The sequence below is a fragment of the Podarcis erhardii genome (assembly GCF_964252035.2).
Source record: "Podarcis erhardii genome assembly, chromosome: 12".
In the NCBI taxonomy this organism is placed as follows: Eukaryota; Metazoa; Chordata; class Lepidosauria; order Squamata; family Lacertidae; genus Podarcis; species Podarcis erhardii.
The window spans coordinates 47,392,007-47,418,915 of NC_138513.1; the positions used below are offsets into that span (position 1 = coordinate 47,392,007).

At 43.1% G+C, this 26,909-nt stretch overlaps 3 protein-coding genes across 8 annotated transcripts in view; 2 read left to right on the forward strand and 1 right to left on the reverse strand.

The window, feature by feature from the left end:
• Nucleotides 1-2,564, forward strand: part of CDK13 (cyclin dependent kinase 13) — a 36,643-nt gene extending 34,079 nt beyond the window's left edge. Inside the window, exon 14 of the mRNA XM_081834712.1 lies at nucleotides 18-2,564. Within this exon, the coding sequence (XP_081690838.1) occupies nucleotides 18-850 (833 nt within the window). The 3' untranslated portion in view covers nucleotides 851-2,564. The remainder of the gene's footprint in view (nucleotides 1-17) is intronic.
• A 3,552-nt stretch (nucleotides 2,565-6,116) lies between these two features.
• Nucleotides 6,117-11,006, reverse strand: MPLKIP (M-phase specific PLK1 interacting protein). Its single transcript, XM_081834867.1, has 2 exons — nucleotides 10,648-11,006; nucleotides 6,117-7,766 (listed from the first exon to the last, which is right to left on the reverse strand). Exons 1-2 carry the CDS (start codon nucleotides 10,969-10,971, stop codon nucleotides 7,560-7,562), a joined length of 531 nt encoding a protein of 176 aa, XP_081690993.1. The 5' UTR covers nucleotides 10,972-11,006; the 3' UTR covers nucleotides 6,117-7,559.
• SUGCT (succinyl-CoA:glutarate-CoA transferase) overlaps nucleotides 8,620-26,909 on the forward strand; it is a 311,799-nt gene continuing 293,509 nt past the window's right edge. For 2 of the 6 annotated variants that reach the window (XM_081834818.1, XM_081834817.1), the window contains exons 1-5: nucleotides 15,414-15,556; nucleotides 18,793-18,847; nucleotides 18,933-19,006; nucleotides 24,438-24,523; nucleotides 24,768-24,818. In XM_081834818.1, the coding sequence (XP_081690944.1) occupies nucleotides 15,439-15,556; nucleotides 18,793-18,847; nucleotides 18,933-19,006; nucleotides 24,438-24,523; nucleotides 24,768-24,818 (384 nt within the window). In that variant the 5' untranslated portion in view covers nucleotides 15,414-15,438. Of the gene's footprint in view, nucleotides 9,443-15,413; nucleotides 15,557-18,792; nucleotides 18,848-18,932; nucleotides 19,007-24,437; nucleotides 24,524-24,767; nucleotides 24,819-26,909 lie in introns of those variants that run through there. The other 4 variants (XM_081834820.1, XM_081834819.1, XM_081834815.1 and 1 more) reach the window with 4 other exon arrangements.

Consider the following 26,909-nt stretch of genomic DNA (forward strand, 5'->3'; position numbering starts at 1 on the left):
TTTAAAAATCCATTTAGGACAAGAGGACTTGGTCAGGCAACCTGAGATGAGACCCCAGACGCCAGAGGAACGACCTCGCATCTTGCCCCCAGACCAGCGCCCCCCTGAGCCACCAGAACCACCACCTGTCACTGAAGAAGATCTTGATTATCGGACAGCGAACCAAAACCTGTCTTCAGGGATGGATCCTCATGCTGGAGTGAAAGCAGCTCTTCTACAGCTGCTTGCTCACCATCAGGCTCAAACAACGGAGAAACCAGCAACATCTAGTATGGATTTCCAATCAAGAGACTCTTTTGTAGCAGGTCCAGATTATAAGGATAGTTTTGGGTCATCTACATTCTCCTCTGCTCATTACAGCAGTAGTGATGGAATAGGAAGTGGATCGTCTGGGACACTAGAAAGGGGAAACTTCATTGGAAATTCAGATGTTCAGCCCTTGGAGACCTACAGTACTGCTTCATCTCACTCTAGTGGTGCCCCTCCGCCTCCTGCCTTTTCAGAACCATTTCATAGCTCAGTAACTGGTTATGGAGACATTTACCTCAACACTGGTCCCATGCTATTTAGTGGTGATAAGGACCATAGATTTGAATATAGCCATGGTCCCATCACAGTTCTGGGTAACAGTGGTGACACATGCACAGGGTCTGAAGGTACTCATTCCTTGTCCTCAAAGACACAGAACTATAGCTATGGAAGTAATTTACAAGAACCCCCCAGCAGTGTTAGCCACATGCATGGACAAACGTGGACTTCTCCTGCCCAAGGACCTGGATATTCACAAGGATACAGGGGACACATTAGCACATCAAGTGTCAGAGGACGAGGCAGAGGATTGCCATATTGAGCATCTGTTTCTTTCTTTTTCCCTCAGGCACATCGTTTTTACCTGGAAAGACTTCGTAGCTGTGATTTCAAAGCAGCAATCCAATAGACTTGAATAATGTTAATTCAACAGCTTTATTTTTATGTGGGAAAGGGTCTTGCATACAATAAGAAATTGCTTACAATTCATGCTGTTCTGAGAACCAGATAATTGATTGTACATCTTTGCAAATTCTAGCTATAAATTTTATATTTTGGCAGTTAGTCGATGCTAAATTTAGGGACATCAGCTTTTTATGGCACATTGTCAGATCTGAACTATGCACACACTTGTGCTTTTTTTTGTAAGTTTGGACCAACTTTTATGTAAAAATTTTACAACAATCAAAGCAGGGCACTGATTTATTTGGTATTTCTTTTTACAAAACTACCTTTTAGTCAAAAAGTCACTGTCAGTCTTTGCACTGCTTTCAGTGTTATCTGTGGAAGGAGTTCTTTGTGCTCATTTCAGACAATAAAACACAGTCTTTCTTGATATAACAGTTTTATACATATTTGGGCATCGATTTGATTTACTTGCAAAGTCATTCGTCCAGTAAAATATCCTGTCCATCTTCCCAGCGTTTGTATAAAAACTGTTTTACTTGAATGGTAAGTGCCTTAACAATGTAAGCTTAAGGTCTGAAGAACATTTCATTAAATGCAAAAGGCTGTTGGAAGGTACTTTGTAGTTTGATACAAATATTTAATATTTACACTACATTCAGAGTAAATTATGGACAAGGGGAATAGATGGCATTCTTTATGGGATTCTTACAAGCAGTTAGAAAAGTCAAATTAGAAAAACTTTCTCTTTCCCAAATTACAACTATCCCCTTAATGAATTAAGTGAAGAAAATTGAGAATGTATGGACAGTAATGAAGAAAGGTAGGTTTCCTTCCATTTTCTGTAAGAGCTCTTATTCTAATTCCTTTACCAAATAAAAGTTAGTGTCCTGTTTTATTCAAAATAGTCTTTTTATTAAAAAACAACAACAGAATAGCATATTGTTATATCAAATTAACAATAACTAGTTTTGTGTTGGAAAACTGACACCTGCTTCTTTCCACATAATTTGCTGCAGAATGTAACCAAAGTTACATAACCAGCATTTAATGCAATGAAATTAATAGGCAGTTAAGACTTATGAAAACTGGGACTGTGCCAACCAATTCTGTATTAAACTATTCCACTAACTTGCTACTTGATTTGAATCTGTTTTGAAATTTCATCACATGTTCAGCCTAAAAGCAAAAGATGGTTCAAGGAAATACCATTCTGGCTCCAAAGATGACGATTTCCAGCAATATAAAATTGTTCTGTGAGAATGAGACTCAGCCGGGAGACTGGCTAGGCTTTCTGTGTACTGAAATGTTTTTAAATGACCATATTGGAAAAACAGTTCCCAACTGATTATCCAGTTGATAAGTTAGTGCACATGTAGCTATTTTCTAAATATGTAATGTTTCTATGAACAAAATTACAAATGTAGTCTTGTCAGCTGTGACTTGAATCTTTTAGAAGCAAACCTAACATTGTCTGCTTCAAATTCTTGACTTAAGTGAATCTTGCATTGTAGGGTGTCAAATTTGTTGGAACTCCCCTGTAAATATGACATTGGTCATCTGCAGTATCGTTTAGAGAATCCTGACTGAAAATAAAAGCAGCTAAACTGGAAGAAAATGCTTAAGCTTAACAGCTTGTGTTGACGCATTTCCTATAGAAGATGCTGGGTTTGGAACACATCTTCCTCAATAAATCAGTTTAGTAAAGGCCTGCTCAAAAGTGAGTAAAAACAGCAATAACACTATGCTAAAACTTTTAATTAGTTAGTATCCTACCTCTTCCCAGTTTCCATTCATGCACAATCTAGCAAAATAAAGATTGGTTCAGGTCCAGTTCTCTGGATTTCATTTTCTGATTGTAATTTCTGGCGCTGCATTGGAGCCCATTCCAAGTGGCGTCCTGCCTTGGACAATACTTTCCTTTGGGCATGTGGAAGAAAGAAGGGGCTCCAGTCTAGGCAGAACCCATGGCTTTTTAAGCTCCCTAAAACATGTTGTCCACCCCTTAATGCTACAGGGCCAAAGGGGAATCTATATTGGCAGTTTCAAAACTTGGGTAATATTTGGACTTGTGGATATTGCTGGACTACAACTTCCATCATCTGTAACCACAAGCCATAATGGCTTGAGCTAATGGGAATTGGAGTTCAACATTTGGAAGGCTATAGGTTCCCCCGCCCTGTTATAAATACATGTTTGAATCAAACTATTCTGCTGTTCCCAAAATCCTGCAAACATGGACAAAGGCCAGTCTCTCCAAGTCAAGGATTCAACGGCTTCTTGATGTTGGCATGTTCTTTTGAATATTCCATAAATCTGATGGAATCTGCTTCACTAAGGAAACTCTCTCTAGAGCAGGGTTTCCCAAACTTGGGTCTCCCAACTGTTGTCACACTACAACTCCCATCATCCCTAGCTAGCAGGATCAGTGGGAATGTATTCCAAAAACAGTTGGAGACCCAAGTTTGGGAAACCCAGCTCTCGAGAGAGGTGCTTTGGGGATTTCAGTTCTGACATGCATCAATATGTCTTCAGGAATAAGTCAAATATAATTTCATACAAGGGAAGCTTTATAGATTGACCTAAGAGGGTGGTAAACTACCTAGTCAACTGCCTTTTTCAGTGTTCTTCAATTTTCTAAACCTTAAGAGAAGATAAGTGAAATTTGCACTCTGTAGCACACTTGCTAACAAAAGCAAGTGGCAAAGCTTTCAGTACAAGGAAGCCATCCTTTCTCTGTGCAGAAGGTAAGTATTCAAGACATCCATTGGCACCTGGAAGGAAGCATTCCTCTGTGTAACAAATTACTAGGGAGCATTTTTGATGTAATTTTGAGGACTGGTAGAATTCAGATTCTTCACTATTAAAAACTATAGCCTAAATATAAGAAGTACAGACTTGGGAAACACATGAATGACTTACAAATGAGCTATGCTTAAGATTATATGTTCCACACTAGATTTTTATAAATTAGTAATAAGGCTTGACAGAAGTAATGTCGCCCTGAAATTTATTACCTTTTACCTGCGTCTCAACCCAAGTTGAAAAGGATGCAGTGCTTTTTTCCTCTTTCCAAAGTTTCTTTGTTCTTTAATGACAGTATGGGACCCTCCATCCTGCCTCCTTACTGCTAGGCTGAGAGGGATTACGCCTAGGAAAAACGTCTTTATTATTGCTGAATTACACTTGAGGATAAATATTCCGTACAGAAACCTCTGCTTATGCCACCTCACCCCTTCTAGAGCTGGCAAAAGGTTGCTTTTAAGTAGAGACAGCACTGTGATTGGTGGAGATTGTTTAAAGTTGCAAGGACTGCCCAGCAATTCCTTTGTCATCAGATTGGTGATAATCTTCCCTTCTCATCTGATCTGCATGGATTAGTTCAAGAAGGGGACCTGTGTGTCTCTCTGTGTGTGTAGTCACAGCAGTTGTTGGCACGCAGTCCCTCGAGGGCTGGCCAAAACTGAATGCAAGCCTCTGGGCAAAAAAACCAGGTTGTTTGCAACCGATGACATAAACAGTAAGCAAGTTGAACATCTTCATAATGCACTTGGTTATAATTTAGCCTCCACACACCCTCCGTTTGCCTTAGCCTTTCCACCCTAATTCTCTTCTTGTGGAATTGTACCTAGTGGATTCGCTTTCCTTGGAGGATTTTAAGCAGAGGTGGGATGGCCACCTGCCATGTGTGATCTACCGTATTTTTCGCACCATAGGGCGCACCGGACCATAGGGCGCACCCAGTTTTTAGGGGGGGAAATCAAGGGAAAAAATATTCCCCCCCCCAGCCCCAAAGAGCAGCGTACAGGCTGCACACAACCTCTCCCTGCCAGAGGGGTTGTGCGCAGCTATCGAAGAAGGCAAGGCAGCGAGCGGGATCCATCTGGCTTCCCCTTTAGCCCCGTGCAGCCTCTCCCTGCCAGAGGGGTTGTGCGCAGCTATGGAAGAAGGCAAGGCAGCGAGCGGGATCCATCTGGCTTCCCCTTTAGCCCCGTGCAGCCTCTCCCTGCCAGAGGGGTTGTGCGCAGCTATGGAAGAAGGCAAGGCAGCGAGCGGGATCCATCTGGCTTCCCCTTTAGCCCCGTGCAGCCTCTCCCTGCCAGAGGGGTTGTGCGCAGCTATGGAAGAAGGCAAGGCAGCGAGCGGGATCCATCTGGCTTCCCCTTTAGCCCCGTGCAGCCTCTCCCTGCCAGAGGGGTTGTGCGCAGCTATGGAAGAAGGCAAGGCAGCGAGCGGGATCCATCTGGCTTCCCCTTTAGCCCCGTGCAGCCTCTCCCTGCCAGAGGGGTTGTGCGCAGCTATGGAAGAAGGCAAGGCAGCGAGCGGGATCCATCTGGCTTCCCCTTTAGCCCCCGTGCAGACTCTCCTTGCCGGGAGACGCTGCGCAGGGCTAAAGAAGCCATAGCCCCGTGCAGCCTCTCCCTACCGGAGGGGTTGCGTGCGGCTATGGAAGAAGCCTGCATTTGCTCCATAGGACGCACACACATTTCCCCTCAATTTTTGGAGGGGAAAAACTGCGTCCAATAGAGCGAAAAATATGGTAATTGAGATTTCTGCATTGCAGGAGGTTGGACTTCCAAATCTACATTTCTATGAGACATTGAAAATGGGTTGGTTTAATAACCCAACAGTGTTTAAGGCATACCTTATTCAATAGTTTGGTAGCTGCTAACCACACTGCCATATAGCACCTACTATTTGCCTTAGTTATTTCCTGTAAATCAAGTTACCTTGCATGAACCTCAATTGTAAACCATTTTTAATTCGCTCTCAAATGATACAGTTGTATTAAATTCAGTTTATTTAAGAATAATTTGGCTTAAAAGGAGAGATTACTCACATGAATTGGCTAAACAAGTAGAAGGGGGCTGCAGGTTCATTGGAACACTTAAAATCCACCAGTAACATAGATGGCAGCTGTTCAAATGTTACAGCTCCCATGTGATCAGCTGCTTGTCGGCAATTTCCACAGCCTTATATTGCATATAAACACAAGCTTTAGTATCTTAAGATTCTATGTTGTTAATGCACGTTCTTGGCACTGCTAATTGCTGACTCAGATTTCAGAAGGCTAATCTGGTTTCAATGACTAGCAAATGCAAGTGACTCATGAGTAATCATACGGGGAAATGAGATGTATTTATTGTGAAAAGACTTGTCCCCAAACAATGTAGAACTGATGCTTCGATTTCAACAGCATCTTTATTTAAAAAATAAAAATCAAATCAAATCCATACCCTTTGGGAACATTTTGTATTATAGAAATCCAAAACAGTTGGTTATTTGATTTCTAAAAAGTACTAAACATTAAACTGTGCTGATACACTTTTACATACATACCCTCTGTAGCTTTTGAAATTCACAATTTAGCCTGCTACACAGAGAAAGCTGCATCATAGACATTGGACATTATCCAACAGCTCTGTACGCAAACCTCTAAATCCTTTTTTAGAAATAAATCTATTTGGGGGTGAGCTAAAAAAAAAAAAAGGGTTGTCTGAATGCACCTCTAAATTATATGCATAACCAACTCATTGCTAGATTTCCTTTCCTTATTAAAATATTTAATTCCTCCATTAGATTTAAATTAGGAAAAATGTGAATGTTTATACTTTCCATTCCTGCTGGTATAGCAGCAGTAATATAAAATAAGTAGTCCAGAAGTTATAAGCACAGCTGGTGAATAAATCCACCATGAAGGCTACAGAAATAAAGTCATGAGAAGCTGAACTTTTTTTTAACTGAAGCAAGTCCAGTTACTCAAGTGTCTACAAAGCCAAGTAGCACAAAATGTATTCTTGTGAGGTTTCCAAAAATAATCAGACTCAAGTTAAAAATTTTGCACTAACTTATTTCATTCTCTATTAATCTGCTTTTGAAATGTAGAGCAAAACCCAAACTAGCAAAGCCCAGTCATCTTGTATTCCTAAATAAAAGTCCTACCAGAAGGTGACATTTGAAAAACTGATAGCAGCAGTGTATTTATCAGGTGAACAAAACTTACTTGCCCCTAGGTTTACCCAGTTCTACTTAGTGGCTTATTTAAATAAGGTAATTTTTGTATGCAGGTTCAACATGGATTCTTATAAGGTGGTCTTTTGTTACAAATTAGTAAAGTTTTGTTCCCAAATATAATTTTTCAAATATGAAAATATATAGGAGTAGATGACTTTCTGAACAGAAGAGGTTGCAAGATTGGCAGTTCTAATATTAAACAATTTTAGCAGATATCGTATAATAGCTTCTATAACCTGCATGTATTTACAGGCTGCAAGAAATTTCAGTAGCATTACCTTTAGTATGACTTAACAAAAAGCAGTAAGCATTTGTGAGTTTTACAAAACATTTACTTTATTTTAAAACTTTGTTCTAAAAATGTTCAAACCTAAAATATACCACTTTCTCGGGTTAATAGTATATAATATGGCATGGAAAAGATGAATATAAGAAACTGACACAGACTGATTTGCTGGTGACTAAAGAATACTTTGCTTTCCATAGGCGGATGTCCCACTTCCATATGGTCAGTTCAAATAAAAGAATTTTCTAAGTTCTTTATTACTTGCCATCTTACGTATGAAGGTTGGCCCAGTTTTCTCACAGTTGTTTTTTCACTTGCATAAATGTTAACTGAAATACCTCCCCTTTTTGCCAGTGTATGTGGTTTGCTCACTGCTGTATTGCTGGTTAACATCCGTAACAGATATGGGCTCTAGGCCAGCCCAGGGGTCTTCAAGCATTGAAGGTTTGTAATAGTTTTCCACATCATCATTAGACATTCTTTTCTCTCTACCGTGTGGTGTTCCCAATGGGGTAGATGTCCTGGGTGATCCCTTTGAGAGAAAAGCCATGAGGAAAAGGAGTAAACAGTCTAATTAGATGCCGAGCTTTCAGAAGGTGTTCAAGACCTGCTAAATGCTACAAGTTATTGTTTTTCTTTTAAAACCAAGTTTATTTTGTATAGATTAATCACTAGCTGTCCATGTAAACAGATGTTTTAAAGTGCCGTGGTAATTTGTATTTTGTTTGTCTTAGAACATAATATAGTGTAAATTCTGTGACTACAGAAGGTGCAAATAGTAGGTCTGTATTAAAGCAAGTATAGAAGGTTATAAACAGCTGCATCTTTTAACGTTCAAAACAAATTGGCTAGTTTTCAAAGATGCTCCAGGGCTTTCAGTGTCATGGCATTTCTCAGATTTCCAGGTGCAGCAATCTCATATTGCTTCAAGGGTACCCTGATTCCGATGGAGGCGCAAGAGGCTGCAGCGGGAGGGAAGGCTGATAAATCCCTGTGTGTGGTGTAAGCCTTGTAAACAGCCTGTTGGATACAATTTATGGGAATGATAGCAAGCAGCCAACTGGGCTTTGAATGCAACATTTGTATAATTTAGGTTTGGAAAGACCCATGCATATACTCTCTCAGGTGCAGGAGCTTCCTGCAGCCAATCAGAAGCCATGCTTTGGTTTCCGAATGTTTTGGAAGTCGAATGGACTTCCGGAACTGATTCCATTTGACTTCCAAGGTACGACTGTATTATACAATACAAATTAGATACATTCTAGGTAGAAAGCTCACAACGTAAGTATCCATTTTAGATTCTATGAACCACACATACAGGGAGTGGATTATGTTCTATATAAATAAGTGGAATATAGCTGTTTAGTCTCAGAAGCTACGTTTCCCAATTTAAACTAGGAGACTTAATTTTCAAACAACAAATTTCCACTAGTTCATCAATTTTCTTCCCAGTCTTGCTAAATTAACAGTGTCTTAATTTGGCTGGTTTGGAAAACAAGCACATGTTTTAATCCAATTATAGCAGATCCTGCTTATGAGTTCATTTTTGTTTTGTTAATATATTACTAAGCACCACTGGTTAGGTTTGACTTCAAACCTATTTAGTATTTCCTAAAATTTAGAACTTGCATTTATCAGTTGGTCTAATAAAATGATTTTTCTTACTTGGCTCTTTGCTAATTGCTGTAAAGAGCCAACACTTGCCTCCAAGACTTTTGTGGCAACCTGGGCCTGCAATGGCCAGAGACACATATTTTTCAGAAAATCTTTAACTGGAAAACTTTGTTTCAGAAAACTTTCTGATGTCTCAACACAGGAGTGCAGTTGAAACTCAAACTCCCAGGAATGATAGGAGCTGTACTCCACATCTGGAGGGCCACATGATAGCCAAGAGAGGGATCAAATTCAACGCATTTATTTTACTTGCATTTAGAAAACAATGCAAAACTTTGGAATTGACCAGCTTGCCAGATATTGTACTGCATTCAGTCTAGTGACTAGGCTGCAGATGATTTGTCACCAATTTGCAAAACCAGTCTCCCTCGGTAGGTGGCGGATTTTCCTTCCTTGGAGGTATTTAGGAAGAGGTTGGGTGAGTGCCATTGGTCATGGATGCTTCAGCTGAGATTTTCCTACATGGCAGGGGGTTGGACTAGATGACCTTGGCAGGGCCAGATTCAGGTTTGATGAGGCTCTAAGCTACTGAAGGTAATGGGGCCCCTTATATCTCCAGCTGTCCTTTGTCAACAACAAATTGTTGCTGTTTTTTGTGTTGAATATACAGTGGACCCTCTGGATACGAACTGAATTTGTTTCGGGGGTCCGTGCACACCCCCAAAAAATGTAACTAGAGGTGCCACTTCTGCAAACGTTTTCTGGGTTCGTAACCTGAAAGTTCCAAAACCAGGGTGGTACAAAACTGGAGGGTCCACTGTATTAGGTCCAAATGTATTGACCTAATAGGTATCTATTGATGCTTTTGAATTCTGGTGCTGGAGGAGACTCTTGAGAGTCCCATGGACTGCAAGAAGATCATACGCATCCATTCTTAAGGAAATCAGCCCTGAGTGCTCACTGGAAGGACAGATCCTGAAGCTGAGGCTCCAAGACTTTGGCCACCTCAGGAGAAGAGAAGACTCCCTGGAGAAGACCCTGATGTTGGGAAAGATGGAGGGCGCAAGGAGAAGGGGACGACAGAGGACGAGATGGTTGGACAGTGTTCTTGAAGCTACAAACATGAGTCTGACCAAACTGCGGGAGGCAGTGGAAGACAGGAGTGCCTGGCGTGCTCTGGTCCAGGGGGTCACGAACAGTCGGACACGACTAAACAACAACAAATAGGTATCGAAAGCCATTTGCGCATAACAAAGTATGTATTTTATCAAAGCAATTGTTGAACTGAAATACAATTAATACAATTACTATTAATACTATTAATTATAGTATTAATACTATTAATCATTACTATTAATACTATTAATTATTAATAGTTACTATTACTAATTACTATTAATACTATTAATACAAATACTATTAAAACAATTAATAGTGAAGGGGGGTTACAGATAGGTAGCCGTGTTGGTCTGCCATAGTCAAAACAAAACAAATTCCTTCCAGTAGCACCTTAAAGACCAACTAAGTCAGTTCTTGGTATACCAAGAACTGACTTAGTTAATACCAAGAACTGACTTAGTTGGTCTTTAAGGTGCTACTGGAAGGAATTTGTTTTGTTTTGTTAGTGAAGGGGGGGTAAGAGAGTGGGGCCCTATATCGCTTATTTAGCTTACACGTAAATCGGGACCCCTTTCCACAGTTCTATTCTTCCAATGGCAGAGTTGGAAAGGGTACCTAAGGGTCATCCAGTCCACCCCCGCCCCCCGCAGCCATGGGATGGGACCCGGCTGCTTCCCTACCTGGCTGAATCTCCGGAAGCCCCCGGAGTGCGGCTGCTTGAAAGGCGGCGGCGGCTGCTGCTGGAAGGCTCCTCCTCCTCCTCCCCCGGGGGACCTGCCGCCCCCGCCGTAGGGGCTGGCGCTGCGGGGCCTGCGCGGCGAGGGCCCCCCGAAGGCGTAGGGCCGCGCGCGGTGCCCGTAGGGGGGCGTGTGCCGGGGGCTCCCGTAGCCCTGAGGGGAGCCCGCGAAGGGGGGGCCGCCGCCGCCGCCTCCTCCTCTGTCCGGGTGGGGGCCGCGGAAGCCGGAGCAAGGGGGCGTGGGGGGCCGGAAGCCCGGCCGGTACATGGCGGCAGCCGGCGGCGGACGACCACCCGCGGGAGACCTTCCGGGGGGCGGGGCTCCGGCGAAGCGGCCGCAGGAAGGTCCGTCGCCGCCCGCAACCGCGCCCCGCGCCCAACGTTCCGCCAGAAAGATGGTTCCGGCCCTGGCCTCTGCTCGCCGCCTTCGCGGGTCCCGGAGGTGGAGGGCCCATTTGTGAGCATGCGGCCTAGCTACGCACAGAGGCAGGGCCGGGGTTACGTATGAGCTGCTAAACAAGCTCTACAGCCTGGGGCCCCACTCTTTTGGGGTCCCCCCAAAAAAAAATTAAAAGAAAAAAATGGATGTACATTTCCAAAATAGAAGATAACAAACAAAATAAAAATTTAAAGGGGAAAAAATGGATGTACATTTCCAAAATATAAGATAACAAACAAAATAAAAATTTAAAGGGGAAAAAATGGATGTACATTTCCAAAATATAAGATAAAATAAAAATTTAAAGGGGAAAAAATGGATGTACATTTCCAAAATATAAGATAACAAACAAAATAAAAATTTAAAGGGGAAAAAATGGATGTACATTTCCAAAAGATAAGATAAAAAACAAAATAAAAATTTAAAGGGGAAAAAATGGATGTACATTTCCAAAATATAAGATAACAAACAAAATAAAAATTTAAAGGGGAAAAAATGGATGTACATTTCCAAAATATAAGATAAAATAAAAATTTAAAGGGGAAAAAATGGATGTACATTTCCAAAATATAAGATAACAAACAAAATAAAAATTTAAAGGGGAAAAAATGGATGTACATTTCCAAAATATAAGATAAAAAACAAAATAAAAATTTAAAGGGAAAAAAATGGATGTACATTTCCAAAATATAAGATAAAAAACAAAATAAAACCTACACAACAGTTTTGTGTTGTGTAGGCTCCTGTGATGTAAGTCAGGCTTCCTCAACATCAGCCCTCCCACATGTTTTAGGACTACAATTCCCATCACCCCTGACCACTGGTCCTGCTAGCTAGGGATCATGGGAGTTGTAGTCCCAAAACATCTGGCAGGCCAAGGTTGAGGAAGCCTGATAAGTAATGGGCCTGGCCTGCTAGCTTGCTCCCTAAAATATCACCGGTTTGCTCATTTTTATATATAGGGTGCCTACATTCTGCATGTGCAAATGGCTTTAGATACCTATTGGGTCCATAAATTACAATATAGCATATATTCAGCACAAAAAAGCAACAATTTGTTGTGGACAAAGGACAGCTGGACATATAAAGGGCCCCATTACCTTCAGTAGTTTAGGGCCTCATCAAACCTAAATCCGGCCCTGCACAGAGGTTATTTGCTCGGCTGGTTTTGTGGGGCATTTGACCGTGCACAGAGTCATCCACATGGCACAGAAAACAAACATGGAAATCTTTTATGTGGCCAATTCAGCTCACACTCACAGGGTATAACTTCAGCCTAAAGGGTTGTTGTTGTTCTTGTTAACTCCATTTAGCTCCCAACTGAGCATGCAAAGGATGGCAGCCTCAGATTTGTTTCAGCTACAGATAGGTAGCCGTGTTGGTCTGCCATAGTCAAAACAAAATAAAAAAATTCCTTCCAGTAGCACCTTAAAGACCAACTAAGTTAGTTCTTGGTATGAGCTTTCGTGTGCATGCACACTGTGTATCTGAAGAAGTGTGCATGCACACGAAAGCTCATACCAAGAACTAACTTAGTTGGTCTTTAAGGTGCTACTGGAAGGAATTTTTTTATTTTGTTCAGATTTGTTTGTACTTGTTTGGATATTTTAAGAAGTAAATGCCATTGAACTCAGGAGAGTTGCCCTTACCCGCTAGACTGAGGTGAAAAAGAGGATGGCATAGCGCTGAGGTGAAGCTCCCTAAACCTTGATTAAGTTCTGATAATTACATTATCTTGAAATTATGGGTGCCTTGCACCCAGAAGCTCTCGCATCCCCAAAACCAACACAGAGTTGTCACAATCTGGAGGGGAAACAGGTGGATATTTCCCCAGCATGTAGAGAGAATGGGATACATAGAGGGCCATCAGGCATATGCTGAAAGGCACAAAGCCTCTGTCCTAGGTTAAAAAATAAAAAAGCAAAATAGTTGATGCCAACTTTATAAATATATGTTGGCTGGCTACTGGGAAGAAAGATCCAAAGAGCAAAGGGGCACCAGGGAGAGGTGGGTTTAGGATGCAGGATGTTGTGCTTCTGTGTCATTTAACAGCACAATCCTACCCCTCTCCTACTCCTAAATTTGCCCATCCAAGCAGGTGAGACCGTTGGAGGGCAGGGGGTGGCCCTTAGCAAAGATTAAATGTCTTTTCTTCCTTGCCCGCTACTAATGTTCTTGTTTCTAGGCCCATAATGTTTCAATAGAGTTGTGTGTGTGTATGTATCTGTATACAGATAGATGTGTATAAATAGATCTATAGATATATGTAGATATCTATATAGATATTATATCCAACATTTATCCAAGGAAAATAAGGGATTAAATCAGTAAATCCTGCCTTCTGTAAATCCAGAACTGTCCCTGGAAAATAGGGACACTTGGAGGGTCTGTAGATACATATTTATATATATATATGTTTTAGGGGTGTGTATGTGTGTATCCAGTGCTTTTTTTTCTGGGGGGGGGACGCAGGGGTACACATACCCCTAAACATTTTGTGAATATTTGTACTTATGTCCATTGTATTTATTTTTCCCAATTTGAACTATAAAACGGGGATTTTATTAAGTCAAAATGAGAGTACCCCTAAACATTTTTTTAGAAAAAAGCAATGTATATCTATAAATAGATACGGATCTAGTATTAGATTCGTGTGTGCATGCTATATTGTATCTCTATTGTATCTAGAAACAGATATATAGTTATAAAAAACACAGTAGGTTTAATATAACCCTTGCGATGTGTTTACGTTAAAAAATGAAAAACTGCAGAATGGGTTTAATATTCACAGAACCCAAAACCGAGATGGAGGGAAGTCAAACGTTATTTATTGTTAATTAATGTTTGTTTTTTGGTTGGTTTAGGTGTTTTGATTTGGTTGATGTCTTCCTTTCTTTCTTTTTCCTTTCCTTTTTTTGGTATGTGTTGGCTATTTTTTTTCTTTCTTCGCTGTTGTTTGGTTATAGAAAATGAATAAAAAGAAGTTAAAAAAAAGAAAAGAAACAGATATATCGTTTTAATTCCATGAATGTTTAACTGCTGTCTTCATGTTTGATTCCCCGCTCTCCCTCCCCGTGTCGTTAAGCTGTTCTTATTTAAAACAAAATAAAAAAATTCCTTCCAGTAGCACCTTAAAGACCAACTAAGTTAGTTCTTGGCATGAGCTTTCGTGTGCATGCACACTTCTTCAGATACACGTATCAGATACAGTGTGCATGCACACGAAAGCTCATACCTAGAACTAACATAGTTGGTCTTTAAGGTGCTACTGGAAGGAATTTTTTTATTTTGTTTTGACTATGGCAGACCAGCACGGCTACCCATCTGTAACTGTTCTGATTTGTTATCTGTAAGCCGTCTTGGGGGGGGGGGGAGGAGGCGGGGTATAAACGCCTAACAACGACGATGGGGGCAAGGAGCGCAGATATAAAATGGCCGGGGGGGGGTTGTGTGTGTGTGTGTGTGTGTGTGTCCCTGTGTGTGTGTGTGTGTGTGTGTGTGTGTGTGTCCCTTTGTGTGTCTGTGTGTGTGTCCCTTTGTGTGTGTGTGTGTGTGTGTGTGTGTCCCTTTGTGTGTGTGTGTCCCTTTGTGTGTGTGTGTGTGTGTGTGTGTGTGTCTTTTTGTGTGTGTGTGTGTGTGTGTGTGTGTGTGTGTGTGTGTGTCCCTTTGCGCCTGCGTCCTCCGCCTCTTCGCTCCCCAGCCGAGCGGAGCCTGGGGGGGGGGTTGTGTGTGTGTGTGTCTGTGTGTGTGTGTGTGTGTGTGTGTCCCTTTGTGTGTTTGTGTGTGTGTGTGTCCCTTTGTGTGTTTGTGTGTGTGTGTGTGTGTGTGTGTGTCCCTTTGTGTGTGTGTGTGTGTCTTTGTGTGTGTGTGTGTGTCCCTTTGTGTGTGTGTGTGTGTGTCCCTTTGTGTGTCTGTGTGTGTGTGTGTGTGTGTGTGCGCGCGTCCGTGTGTGTGTGTGTGTGTGTGTGTGTGTGTCCCTTTGTGTGTGTGTGTGTGTGTGTGTGTGTGTGTGTCCCCCTTTGCGCCTGCGTCCTCCGCCTCTCCCTCCCCAGCCGAGCGGAGCCTGGGGGGTTGTGTGTGTGTGGGGGGGGTTGTGTGTGTGTGTGTGTGTGTGTGTGTGTGTGTCCCCCTTTGCGCCTGCGTCCTCCGCCTCTCCGCCTCTCCCTCCCCAGCCGAGCGGAGCCTGGAGCGCGCAGGCGGGGAGCTGGGGGCCAGAGTCCAGAAGTTCGGCCCAAGTGGGCGCTGGTGCAGCTGGTGGCCTGGCAGCCTGGCTGGCCCCGGCTTGCTTCCGCCGGGATGCTGGGCGCTGCTCTGGGCCGGGGGAGCCGCCGCCTGCCGCTGCTGCGCCCCCCGCAGCCCGCCAGCCTCCCCTCCCGGGGGCAGCAGCGGCGCGGAAGCTGCCTCCTCCCTCCAGGTAGCCGCTTTTACGCGTCTCCAATGGGCTGCGGGGGTCGGGAGCGCGCCCGGCGCGTGCCCGCGAGAGAAAAGTGGGGGGGGGGGGCCGGGAGATTCAAAGTTTGAGGGAAGCAGCTGCCCCCCTGGCGCTCCAAGCCCAGGAAGCGTGTGCTCACGTTTCCCTTTTTAAAAGGGAAATTCCCTTACAGTGATACCTCGGGTTACATACGCTTCAGGTTACAGACTCCGCTAACCCAGAAATAGGGCTTCAGGTGAAGAACTTTGCTTCAGGATGAGAACAGAAATCGTGGGGCAGCAGCAGCAGGAGGCCCCATTAGCTAAGGTGGCGCTTCAGGTTAAGAACAGTTTCAGGTTAAGAACGGAGCTCCGGAACGAATTAAGTACTTAACCCAAGGTACCACTGTATTCCGAATAGGATTCCTCACCAGAAAAGGGAAAAGTTGACAGCTATGGTGCTCCCGCAGTTCACCGAGGAGAGTAGCGCACAGAAACACAGGCGAGGCCAGGTCTACTCAGAAGTATCGCAGAATCACAGCCTGGTAAAGTTCGAAGGGACCCCAAGGGTCATCTAGTCCAACCCCCTGCATTGCGGGAATCTCGGCACGCAGCTCCCCCATCCAGTTCGAAACCCTGTTGAAGTCGTTGAGGATTACACGCGGGTAAGTGGGCACAGGATTGCAGCCACAGTCACGGCTTTCTTGGAAAGCAGCCCATTCTGTGCTCTTACATGTTAGATATATTGAGTCTGGGATAGCTCAGTTGCTAGAGCACAAGACTCATAATCTCGTGGTCATGGGTTCGAAGTCCACATTGGGGAAAAGATTCCTGCAATGCAGGGGGTTGGACTAGATGACCCTCGTGGCCCCTTACAATTCTAGAGTTATTTGATTAAGGGACTCAAGACGGCTTGCATATAAAAAATATAAATGGTTTAGAACAGAAAAAAGCCATATTTAAGAAGCAACTAAGCACTGATACTGTAGAAGTAAATCCCTATACACTTAGGAAATATATTAAAACCATATAAAAAATTACAGTAAAAGCAGCAATGCACCAGCCCTTTCGTTAAAAGCTGTCAATTTCCAAAAGCCTTAGGAACAACAACAAAAAGACTTCACCCATAATTGTTTTCTCATAGGTAAATTACTGCTGAGCTTCGCAAGATCCCAGCCTTACTAAGAAGTCCCTGAATTCACATGGGTTTACTTCCAGCCAGACATTGCAGGGCTATCTCTACAAATTGCATTGAATAATGTTTGTTAAGCCACAAACTTAACAGAGAATTATGATGCAGATCTCTTATAATGCAGACCATCAGAACACTTTGCCCACCCCTCAGACAGAGAATTCATTAAAGGTTTAAGGCAGGGATGGTTAATCTGCCCCCCTCCCAATGTTGCCCAATGTTGTTTGACTTTAGCTCTCAACAGCCCCATCCAAGATGGCCCAGCGTCAAGGATGATGGCAGTTGTAGTCCTGTAACATCTAAATGGCCACAGGGTCACCATCCCTAGTTTAAGGGTAGATTCCAAGTATGTTCTTCATTGGCTTGATCTTTGTGGACTCTTCACCCACCGATATACAGTGGTACCTTGGTTTAAGAACAACTTAGTTTATGAACAACTTGGATTAAGAACGCCTCAAACCTGGAAGCAGGTGTTTTGGTTTGTGAACTTTGCCTTGGAATTAGAACATGTTTCGCTTCCTGTTGAGTGTCATTCCATTTGTCAATTGCGACCCCCACTGCTGTAGGAAAGCACGCCTTGGTTTAAGAACGCTTTGGTTTAAGAACGGACTTCCAGAACGGATTAAGTTCGTAAACCAAGGTACAATTGTAGTTAGTGCTTCCTACGGCAGGGGCCAGAGACTGATTTTTATGCAAGTAAAACACATCCTTTGTCATTGGCTTTATAGACTCGCCACATTTCTGTCTTCATCTGCCACAGAAGCAGTGCCAGAAAGAGTCTCAACAGGAAAGTAGTGACTGCAGACCCAAAGTCAGTAGGATCTGCCGCTTCTCTATTTCTTTAATGCGCACCTGATTCTTTTACAGTGGTAAAGGCAAAGGTAAAGGGACCCCTGACCATTAGGTCCAGTTGTGACCGACTCTGGGGTTGCGGCGCTCATCTCGCTTTATTGGCCGAGGGAGCCGGCGTACAGCTTCCGGGTCATGTGGCCAGCATGACTAAGCCGCTTCTGGAGAACCAGGGCAGCACACAGAAACGCCGTTTACCTTCCCACCGGAGCGGTACCTATTTATCTACTTGCACTTTGACATGCTTTCAAACTGCTAGGTTGGCAGGAGCTGGGACCGAGCAATGGGAGCTCACCCTGTCGCGGGGATTCGAACCACCGACCTTCTGATTGGCAAGTCCTAGGCTCTATGGTTTAACCCACAGCACCACCCGTGTCCCTTTACAGTGGTACCTCGGGTTAAGAACTTAATTCGTTCCGGAGGTCCATTCTTAACCTGAAACTGTTCTTAACCTGAAGCGCCACCTTAGCTAATGGGGCCTCCCGCTGCTGTTGCTGCGCCGCTGCATGATTTCTGTTCTCATCCTGAAGCAAAGTTCTTAACCCAAGGTACTATTTCTGGGTTAGCGGAGTCTGTAACCTGAAGCATCTGTAACCCGAGGTACCACTGTATTCCCATTTTCTTTCACTCCCATTTCCTTTGGTCTGTTGGTCTTATTTACTAATCCATGATCTTGAATTAAGTTAAATCTGTCCCCACCCCACCCCATGTTCCTCCTTTGTCCATTAGTTCCCCTTGTATTATTGATTATTTCAGCTTCAGAGGGTTTCAGTTTCAGTTAAAAAGAAGTCAAAAGCCAAAAGGATGATTTGCAGTTTCTAAAACATCTAATGTAAAAGGTAAAAGACCCCTGAATGGTTAAATCCACTCAAAGGCTCATCTTGCGTCATCTAGTTCACTTCATCCGATGCGTGTTATCCTCAGTTGGCAGGTTGGGGTTGGGTTTAAAAGGGAAAATAAATGCAAAGAGCAGCCAGTGATAATTCTTAAATCTTAAACATATCTGTCCTTATACCAGGGATGGGAAATTTTGTACAGTCAGCTGCATTCCAGCCATTCAAAAGTCAGAGGTGTCGGCACACATGTTCTGTGCATAGGAATGGCAAAACCATGTTGAGGAAGGTGCAAAGTTTTCCATAATGGAACAGCAGCTTTATAAATAACTGATGGTTCTAATGATTCTTTTCTCTGTTTATAAGAAGGTGCAGATAGTGTGAAGCCACTGGATGGCGTGAGAATTCTTGATCTAACAAGGTTTGTTTCTTCTGTCTGTAGCTCAGAACAATTCTTAAAGCTTCGCAGCGTAGTGACTAACAATTATCACAATTTAACATTGCAGAGTACTTGCGGGACCTTTTGCCACCATGAATCTGGGAGACCTTGGAGCTGAAGTTATTAAAGTGGAAAAGCCAGGTATAGTTACTTAATCTCCTGCTTTCCTGTGCCAAATCTTTTTTGGCATTGCTGTAGGCGTCTCAGGGAAACAGCGACATTACACACGTAATGGCCGCAGTCCCGACACGGAGAGCTAAGTGTGTTTAAGACCTTTAATTTCAATGGATTTAGGTATTGCTTAACTATTTAGATGGTAGCCAATATCTTTTACTTCAAGATGGTGCATTGGCCAACATTCTAAAATCAGCTAAATTAAGGGGAAAGTCAGGGAAGGGCTGTAACTCACTGGAAGAGCATCTGCTTTGCACGTAGAAGATCCCAGGATCAAGTCCCCTGCATCTCCAAGTAGGACTGGAACAGATTCCTGCCAGAAACTCTGAAGAGCCGCTGCCAGTCAGTGTATACAATACTGAGCTAGGTGGACCATTGACTTGACATAAGGCAGTTTCTATGTTCCCAGTTATGAAGCAAATATGTTTAGTTTCATAACTTGAAACTACACAGTAGAGTAGATAGATGGTAGACTTGTCACAAATAATGTACTATTATTAATTATTATTATTATTATTATTATTATTATTATTATTATTATATTTTATTTTGAAACCCTGCTTGTCCTAAGATTGGCAGGTTACAGTAGCAGGTTACCATAGCATCTCATTACTTTACTACGAAGAGGTTTAAAGTGGTAATCTTATCTGAAGTGAAGCAAGAGTCAGGCCCTGATGGGGGGGGGGGGCATATGGGCCACTTGGCCCAGGCCTCCGATTCCAAAGGGGGCCTCGGTCAGCATATTCACAATTGCAGGGGATGCACTGGGGCGAACGCAAATAAAATTATTTGTCAGCATAAATTTTGTGAAAATTATTTATATACTTACTTATTTATAAGACTTCAGTTATTCCCAGGGTAAAAAAAGGGGGGGGCACATTATCTACCTGGCCGGGGCCACTACCTGGCTCTGCAAGGCCCTGGCAAGAGTACCAGGGTGGTATTGTGGTTGAAGTGTTGTACTAGCACTGGGGAGACCCAGCTTCAGTTTCCTGCTGAACTGTTGGGGACAACTACCAACTCTCAGCCTAATCCACCTCGCAGGGTACTGCGATTAGGAGAAAGGTGGCAGGTTGTTATGAAGGTGAAAATCCCAAACATACGAGGATGGTGGGATTTTTAAAAATGTAATAAAATATGCGTTTACAAATGCATTCCAAAGAACGCAAGACGGCTCAACCGTGGTTGTGAGTGTGGTCTGAAGGGAGGATGCTGACTGCATTCAGTTGAAAGCAGCTAGAATCCTCCCCACCCTCAGGAACCTGTGGGCACAAAAAGTTCCTGCCAGAAGCGAGTTTTCTATCTAGGTTCAACTAACGGAATCCTCCCTCCAGGTTTGAATCTTGCTCCAAATCTCGTGCCCTAGACACAAAGGTCAAGGGAAGAGGGGATGACAGCCCCCAGCCCTTGAATGCCTGAAGACGGCTCCCCCTCTGTTCTGCCTGCTGAAGAACTGAAGTGTAACTCAGCAAGTTGCATGCGTGTTTCTAGTACAAAAAAAAATATTAAATTGATTTTGAGCATACAGTCATACCTCGGGTTAAAGACACTTCAGATTGAGCATTTTCAGGTTGCGTCCTGCCGCAACCTGGAAGTAACGGAACGGGTTACTTCCGGGTTTCGACGCTTGCGCAAGGCAGATGCTCAAAATGATGTCATGCGCATGCACAGAAGTGGCGAATCGCGACCTGCGCAGACGCGGGTTGTGTTCTGCTCAGGTTGCGAACGGGGCTCCAGAATGGATCTCGTTCGCGACCAGAGGTACCATTGTAATTTTATATTTTTGTCTTTGAGACACAACCTACACTGCATGCCAAAGACAAAGTATTGTGAGGCACAATTTAGAATCTAATTGCTATTAGCATTACAGCGGTGCCTCGCAAGACGAAATTAATCCGTTCCGCGAGGCTCTTCGTATAGCGTTTTTTTCGTCTTGCAAAGCAAGCCCATTGACAGCTTAGCGGATTAGCGCTATTAGCGGTTTAGTGGCTTTTAGCGGATCAGCTGATAAGCGGCTTATCAGCGGATCAGCTGATAAGCGGCTTAGGGCTTAGGAAAAGGGGGGGGGGAGGGAAAAAACCCCGCAGGAACTCGCAAGACATTTTCGTCTTGCGAAGCAAGCCCATAGGGAAATTCATTTTGCGAAGCGCCTCCAAAACGGAAAACCCTTTCGTCTAGCGGGTTTTCCGTCTTGCGAGGCGTTCGTCTTGCGGGGCACCACTGTACTGCATTAATCTAACTGAAGTAACTTCAGGGCCCCAACTAGTTACAAATGTTCGGTTAAGAGATATGTAGCTAAACTGATGATGTCGCTGATAAAGGATTTTGCTTTTGTTATTAGGCCTTACAAGCTAATCATTCTTAATTTGTGCTTTATTGCACCAGAAACACATCTTTTGTATGTGCTTTATTTCCCAGTCCTGCTTCCCAGGCAAGAGAGCCTTGCAGGAACACTCTTGTGACCTCTGAAAAGAAAACACACCACCTGGTTTTACATCTGTCTTTAGTGAAACCTCTTGCTTTGGCATGTTAATTGCACATGTGTTGCTTATCGGAGCTCCAGATGTCTAACCGGTCACTGTAAGAACTTACCTCATATAATGTGTATCCATTTGTAGCTCCACTTATTGCAGGAGAATTCTTGTGCAAAATATCTATTTGTTATATAGTTAGCAGTTCCAGTCTCCTAGTCACAGAGCTAAGGATCTGCATGCTTGCATAGGGTATTCGATGTGAGGTGGGAAAAACATGGTATGGGCCTCTGAGTCTCTGCCGTTTCAGAAGAAAAATACAGATGCGTAAATAGTTCCCCACACCAGAGCCCAACTGGCGTTGGAAAGCTACAGCATCAGAGAACCTCCTGTTGAGTTTCATCCTTGATATGTAACCACCAACCTGCCTTCTGAAGTAGTACAGACAAAGGAGACCTGTATCATATAGATCAGTTATGATTTTCTATCTTCTTCATCAGACTGGGTCTATTCTTGGTCCCGGAGATAAATGTGTTGTGTTTACCACCATAATGAACTGCAGAGCTTTCATCACAGCATTAAATATTGGCCATGAACCAGGAGAAAACTTATTCTGCAGTTCCTGCCCCCCCCCAAAGGCTTTTCTTGTAGGGTTGAGAACTGACCCAAAAAACAGAAACAAAACCCAACCAGGCCTGTTGTTGTTGTTTAGTTGTTTAGTTGTGTCCGACTCTTCGTGACCCCCTGGACCAGAGTACGCCAGGCACTCCTGTCTTCTGCTGCCTCCCGCAGTTTGGTCAGACTCATGTTAGTAGCTTCAAGAACACTGTCCAACCATCTCGTCCTCTGTCGTCCCCTTCTCCTTGCACCCTCCATCTTTCCCAACATCAGGGTCTTTTCCAGGGAGTCTTCTCTTCTCATGAGGTGGCCCAAGTATTGGAGCCTCAGCTTCACGATCTGTTCTTCCAGTGAGCACTCAGGGCTGATTTCCTTCAGAACGGATAGGTTTGATCTTCCTGCCGTCCATGGGACTCTCAAGAGTCTCCTCCAGCACCATAATTCAAAAGCATCAATTCTTTGGCAATCAGCCTTCTTGATGGTCCACCTCTCACTTCCATACATCACTACTGGGAAAACCATAGCTTTAACTATACAGACTTTTGTCGACAAGGCCTACTTCAGTTGCAGAAATTAGCAGACGAAGCCTTCTGGCATAGCAAAGGGTTGAGGAAGCTTTTCATATTTAAGGGCCAACAGTTCTTGGATACTATGGAATTCAGAGCAACATTGGCCACAGTTTGACACAATGCTAAGCAGTAGACTATGGTTAAGCAAATCAGGCTGTGGATCAGTGCTCCTGCTTTGCTGTTCCCTTCCTCCAGTGAGAAGGCAGATCACGGAATAGCTGGCTTAGTATTACATTTGAACCAGCACTTGTGTTTCATTTCAAGCAAACCACAGTCTGAAGCCAAGGTTTGTGCCTAATGTCTCGTGGTTTGTTTAGGAAAAAACGAATGCCGTGCACACACCTCTCGTCTTCCTCCCTCCAGACAAGAGCTCAAGGATATTTTTGCCTGTTGAGGCAAAAGCATTCAAGGAGGGTGGGAAGCAGGACGAGAGATGGGGCCTAAGCCAGATAGAGAGCTCTGGAGGACTGTTGATGGTCCCAGGGCCTGAGAGCCAGATTTGACCCACTAAGCCAACGATTGCGGTTTGTTTTGCTGCTGCTCAGTAGTGGGGAGAAGGAAAGGGGCAATGATTTGCACATTCATTGCAAACTGTTAACAGTGGCTTACCATGGTGTGTGAATAAGGTCACTATTGGAATTCCTTGTTCTCAGTTCTTTCTACATTCTGCCATTTGATGAATGGCAAAATTTGTTGAATTTACTTTGCTAAGGGGGTAAGGAAAAAGGATAAATTAATTCATTCTAAGATAACACATACTGAGTCCCCCCCCCCAAGGTCTTCCTAAGTTTTCAAATTTCCCAGGTAAAGGTTTCCAAATCAGGTCATAACATATATGGAGTGCATTGCAATCCTTCACATGACTGCTCAAACCCCAGTGAGGTCTATGGGACTTACTCCTGAGAAAGCAACAGTCAGGCCACTATTCCCCCCTCCCACTTAGCATGAGATGCAAGCGATACTGTTTGTCTTCATGCACCAGCACTACAGTTGGCAGCATATTCTTCAGCATATTTATTCAGTGGGACTTACTCACTAGTTCAGTGGCCAGAGGGAAGTAGTCCTGTTGGAAGTTACAATGCCTATACCTTTAAAAATTCTGAGGTGGTGGAAGAGGAAGTGTATCCTTTCTGCCTCTTGCTCTGTTGCCACTTTGCCCACAGGAAAGGAAGGTGAGCGAAGGGATCCAGTGGGCAAGAGGTGCAGCAGACAGAACCTTTTGAGCTTTTTAAAACCACAGATGTAATCTAGCAACCTAAGCTGCCAGGGTCAGAGTTTCTTCTCTTTTTCCTTCTGCTCGTCTTCATCCCCCAAAACAAAACAAATTCCTTCCAGTAGCACCTTAAAGACCAACTAAGTCAGTTCTTGGTATGAGCTTTCGTGTGCATGCACACGAAAGCTCATACCAAGAACTGACTTAGTTGGTCTTTAAGGTGCTACTGGAAGGAATTTGTTTTGTTTTGACTATGGCAGACCCACACGGCTACCTATCTGTAACTTCATCCCCCAAAGTTACCCATATTCGAGTGCAGAAGGAATACTTCTGTTTTGCTGAAATAAAATTAGGTCCTCATTGGGTTTTACCATTTTTCATTAGATGAAAGGGCAACCATGGTTGTCAGATGATGAAGACATTTGAAGGTGAACTTGAAATAGGAACACAGGGTATGTTAGTTGGCATTTGTACTGGGGTGCAGGAAACTTCTGGAAGCACACTCACGTGACCATTTTCATCTGCAGGAACAGGAGATGATACAAGATCCTGGGGACCCCCCTTCCTGGGGAGGGAAAGTGTTTACTTTCTCAGTGTAAACAGAAATAAAAAGGTAAGAAGGTTATCCAGCTGCTGCCGCTGAATATTTTAAAAATTGAGAAACATTTTTCTTCCATCTGTGTAATCCCTGTCATATATCCATATATCACTGTCAGTTTTAGGAATTAATTGTTGGATGCAACTGTTTAGTATTTTAAACAAGCACCAGAGTTGACTTTATTTGTTTTAGAAAAGACAATTCAATGGGAACTTGTTATAACCTTATTAAGAATATTGCATTCTTTCTCCATTACTAGAGCATAGCTGTTAATATGAAGAATCCTAAGGGAGCGAAGATAATTAAAGAGGTATGTTTTAAATACAAAAAAAAAACCCTGATTCATTTATGCAGCTTGTAGATTAAGAGCACTTCCCAGGGAAATCACTTTTATAACATGTGACTACAAATCCTGGGTGAGATCCAGCGTAACATTAGGGCAAGATGTGGGAAAGTTAATGTTGCGCTCACAACAGAAGTATAAAATGGTAGCACTCTGCAATATTCTGCCTCCCATTGGATTTGGCTCCTGCCCTACATTAAGAATGAGGCTGCCACTAGCAGAATGTCTTTTGCTTTAGGAGACTGTCCCAACTGGATTTCACCCATTGTTCTCTTCTGTTTTTGGATTTCACCCTTTGTTATTGAATATAACACATCTGTGAAGGAAACGAGACTGTTGGGTATCTTTGTGTGCACCCTAATCTCAGAGCGGCAAGGGACTCCAGGGGTTCCCACACTTTACCAGGGCTCAGTTTCCTTAGAATGAACTTGAAATTAGACTGTGGTGTCCTTAGGATATAGGGTTTTATTTACACAGTCTGAGCACAGGATGGAAGGGCTCACGGCATTAACGACCCCAACAGCTCTTGCTGCCCTGTTAGGTTTCTAGGGGGCTCTCTGGAAAGAGGGAAAACACTTGGAACAAGTATAGGTATTTTGTTCTCCCCATTAAAAAAGGATATTATAGAGTTGGAAGAGGGCAACCAGCATTTTTGGAGGGCTGGAACACCTTCTTATTAGAGAATGCCTTGTTGTTTGGGGCTATTTAGTTTAGGAAAAAAGGTGGTTAACAGCATGATCCTTTGCAAGTATACTTGGGAGTAAGTCTCGTTTAGTCAAGTGGAATTTGCTCCCAGGCAAATGGGTACAAGATTGTAGCTTATACCCATAAGGTGTTAGAAAATTATTAATAGCATTGAGAAAGTGAATGGAGAGTGTGTTTTTCTTTTTCTCTTGCTATAGTACAATTGGGAATCATCCAGTGAAGTTAATTAGCAGTTGAATCAAGACAGACAAAAGAAAATTAATTTGTGGAATACACTGATGTATTTTGGCTAAGGTGGCTACAAAGAGAGATTTGAGACATTCATGGTGAGGAATTGGCTTTTCAGTTGCTGTTAGTCATATTGTTTGTATGAAGCATCCAAGCTCCAAGGCACTATAATCACCAAATACCTGTCCAGCCTCCACCTGCTGCCCTCTCACCACCTGGAACAGGTTGTGGAGCATGGACTGGCAGGCAGATGGGAAGTCTGTGTCCCAGGAGATAGCTATGAACAAGGGCAAACATTCCTTGGCTTTGTGGTGCAGGAGAAAAGAGATTGCGCTAGTTCTATCCTGTACCTTGACTCCTGTCAAGGAAAAACAGTGGAGAATGAATGAATGAATGAATGAATAAAACTGATAAGGATGAATGAATAAAACTGATAAGGATGAATAAAACTGATCAGGATGACTTCCTCAGTCATTGTTGAAAGAGGCCTATGTGTCTGTTTCTGATTCAGTTTCTCAAAGGCATCACGGTCTTTTCTGCTTTTCATAGCTACATGTGAAAGTCAGTCTACACATGTAGCAGAATGACATAATTTTTTGCATCAGTTTAGTTGCTTGATGTCAGAGCACTGCAGTGTTGCTGTGTTTGCTGAAAAGGAATGATTGATTGCTTCAGAGAGCTTGTTCACTGGTGAAAAGGCTGAATACTAGGAAGAAAGGAAGCAGAACTGATAGTTTCATTTTCTTTTGCTCTGGCAGAGATTACAAAATGCCTTTGGCATGCAAGAAAATAGATCAGAAGCCACAGAAATAATCTGGTTTCTTTTTTCACTTTTTGTCAATTTCCTATTTATCTGTAGACTCTTCAGTCTCTGAATTATGGGAAACTTTCCCCAATTTGATTGAAATGATTAAGGAGGCTCCAGAACCTTGTCACAAAATAGTATTTCTCTGTTGTTGATTCATTTTGGCTGCTGGTCTGACACAGACATATGGGAAGAGCCCAAGAAGCCCCCAATGGACAAATCACTTTTCTACTGGTATCAAAATATATCCAAGTTGTCCTTCACAACAGATTCAGATGAAATAATCCAAATGGGAGCAGTCAAATATATTCACCATCAAC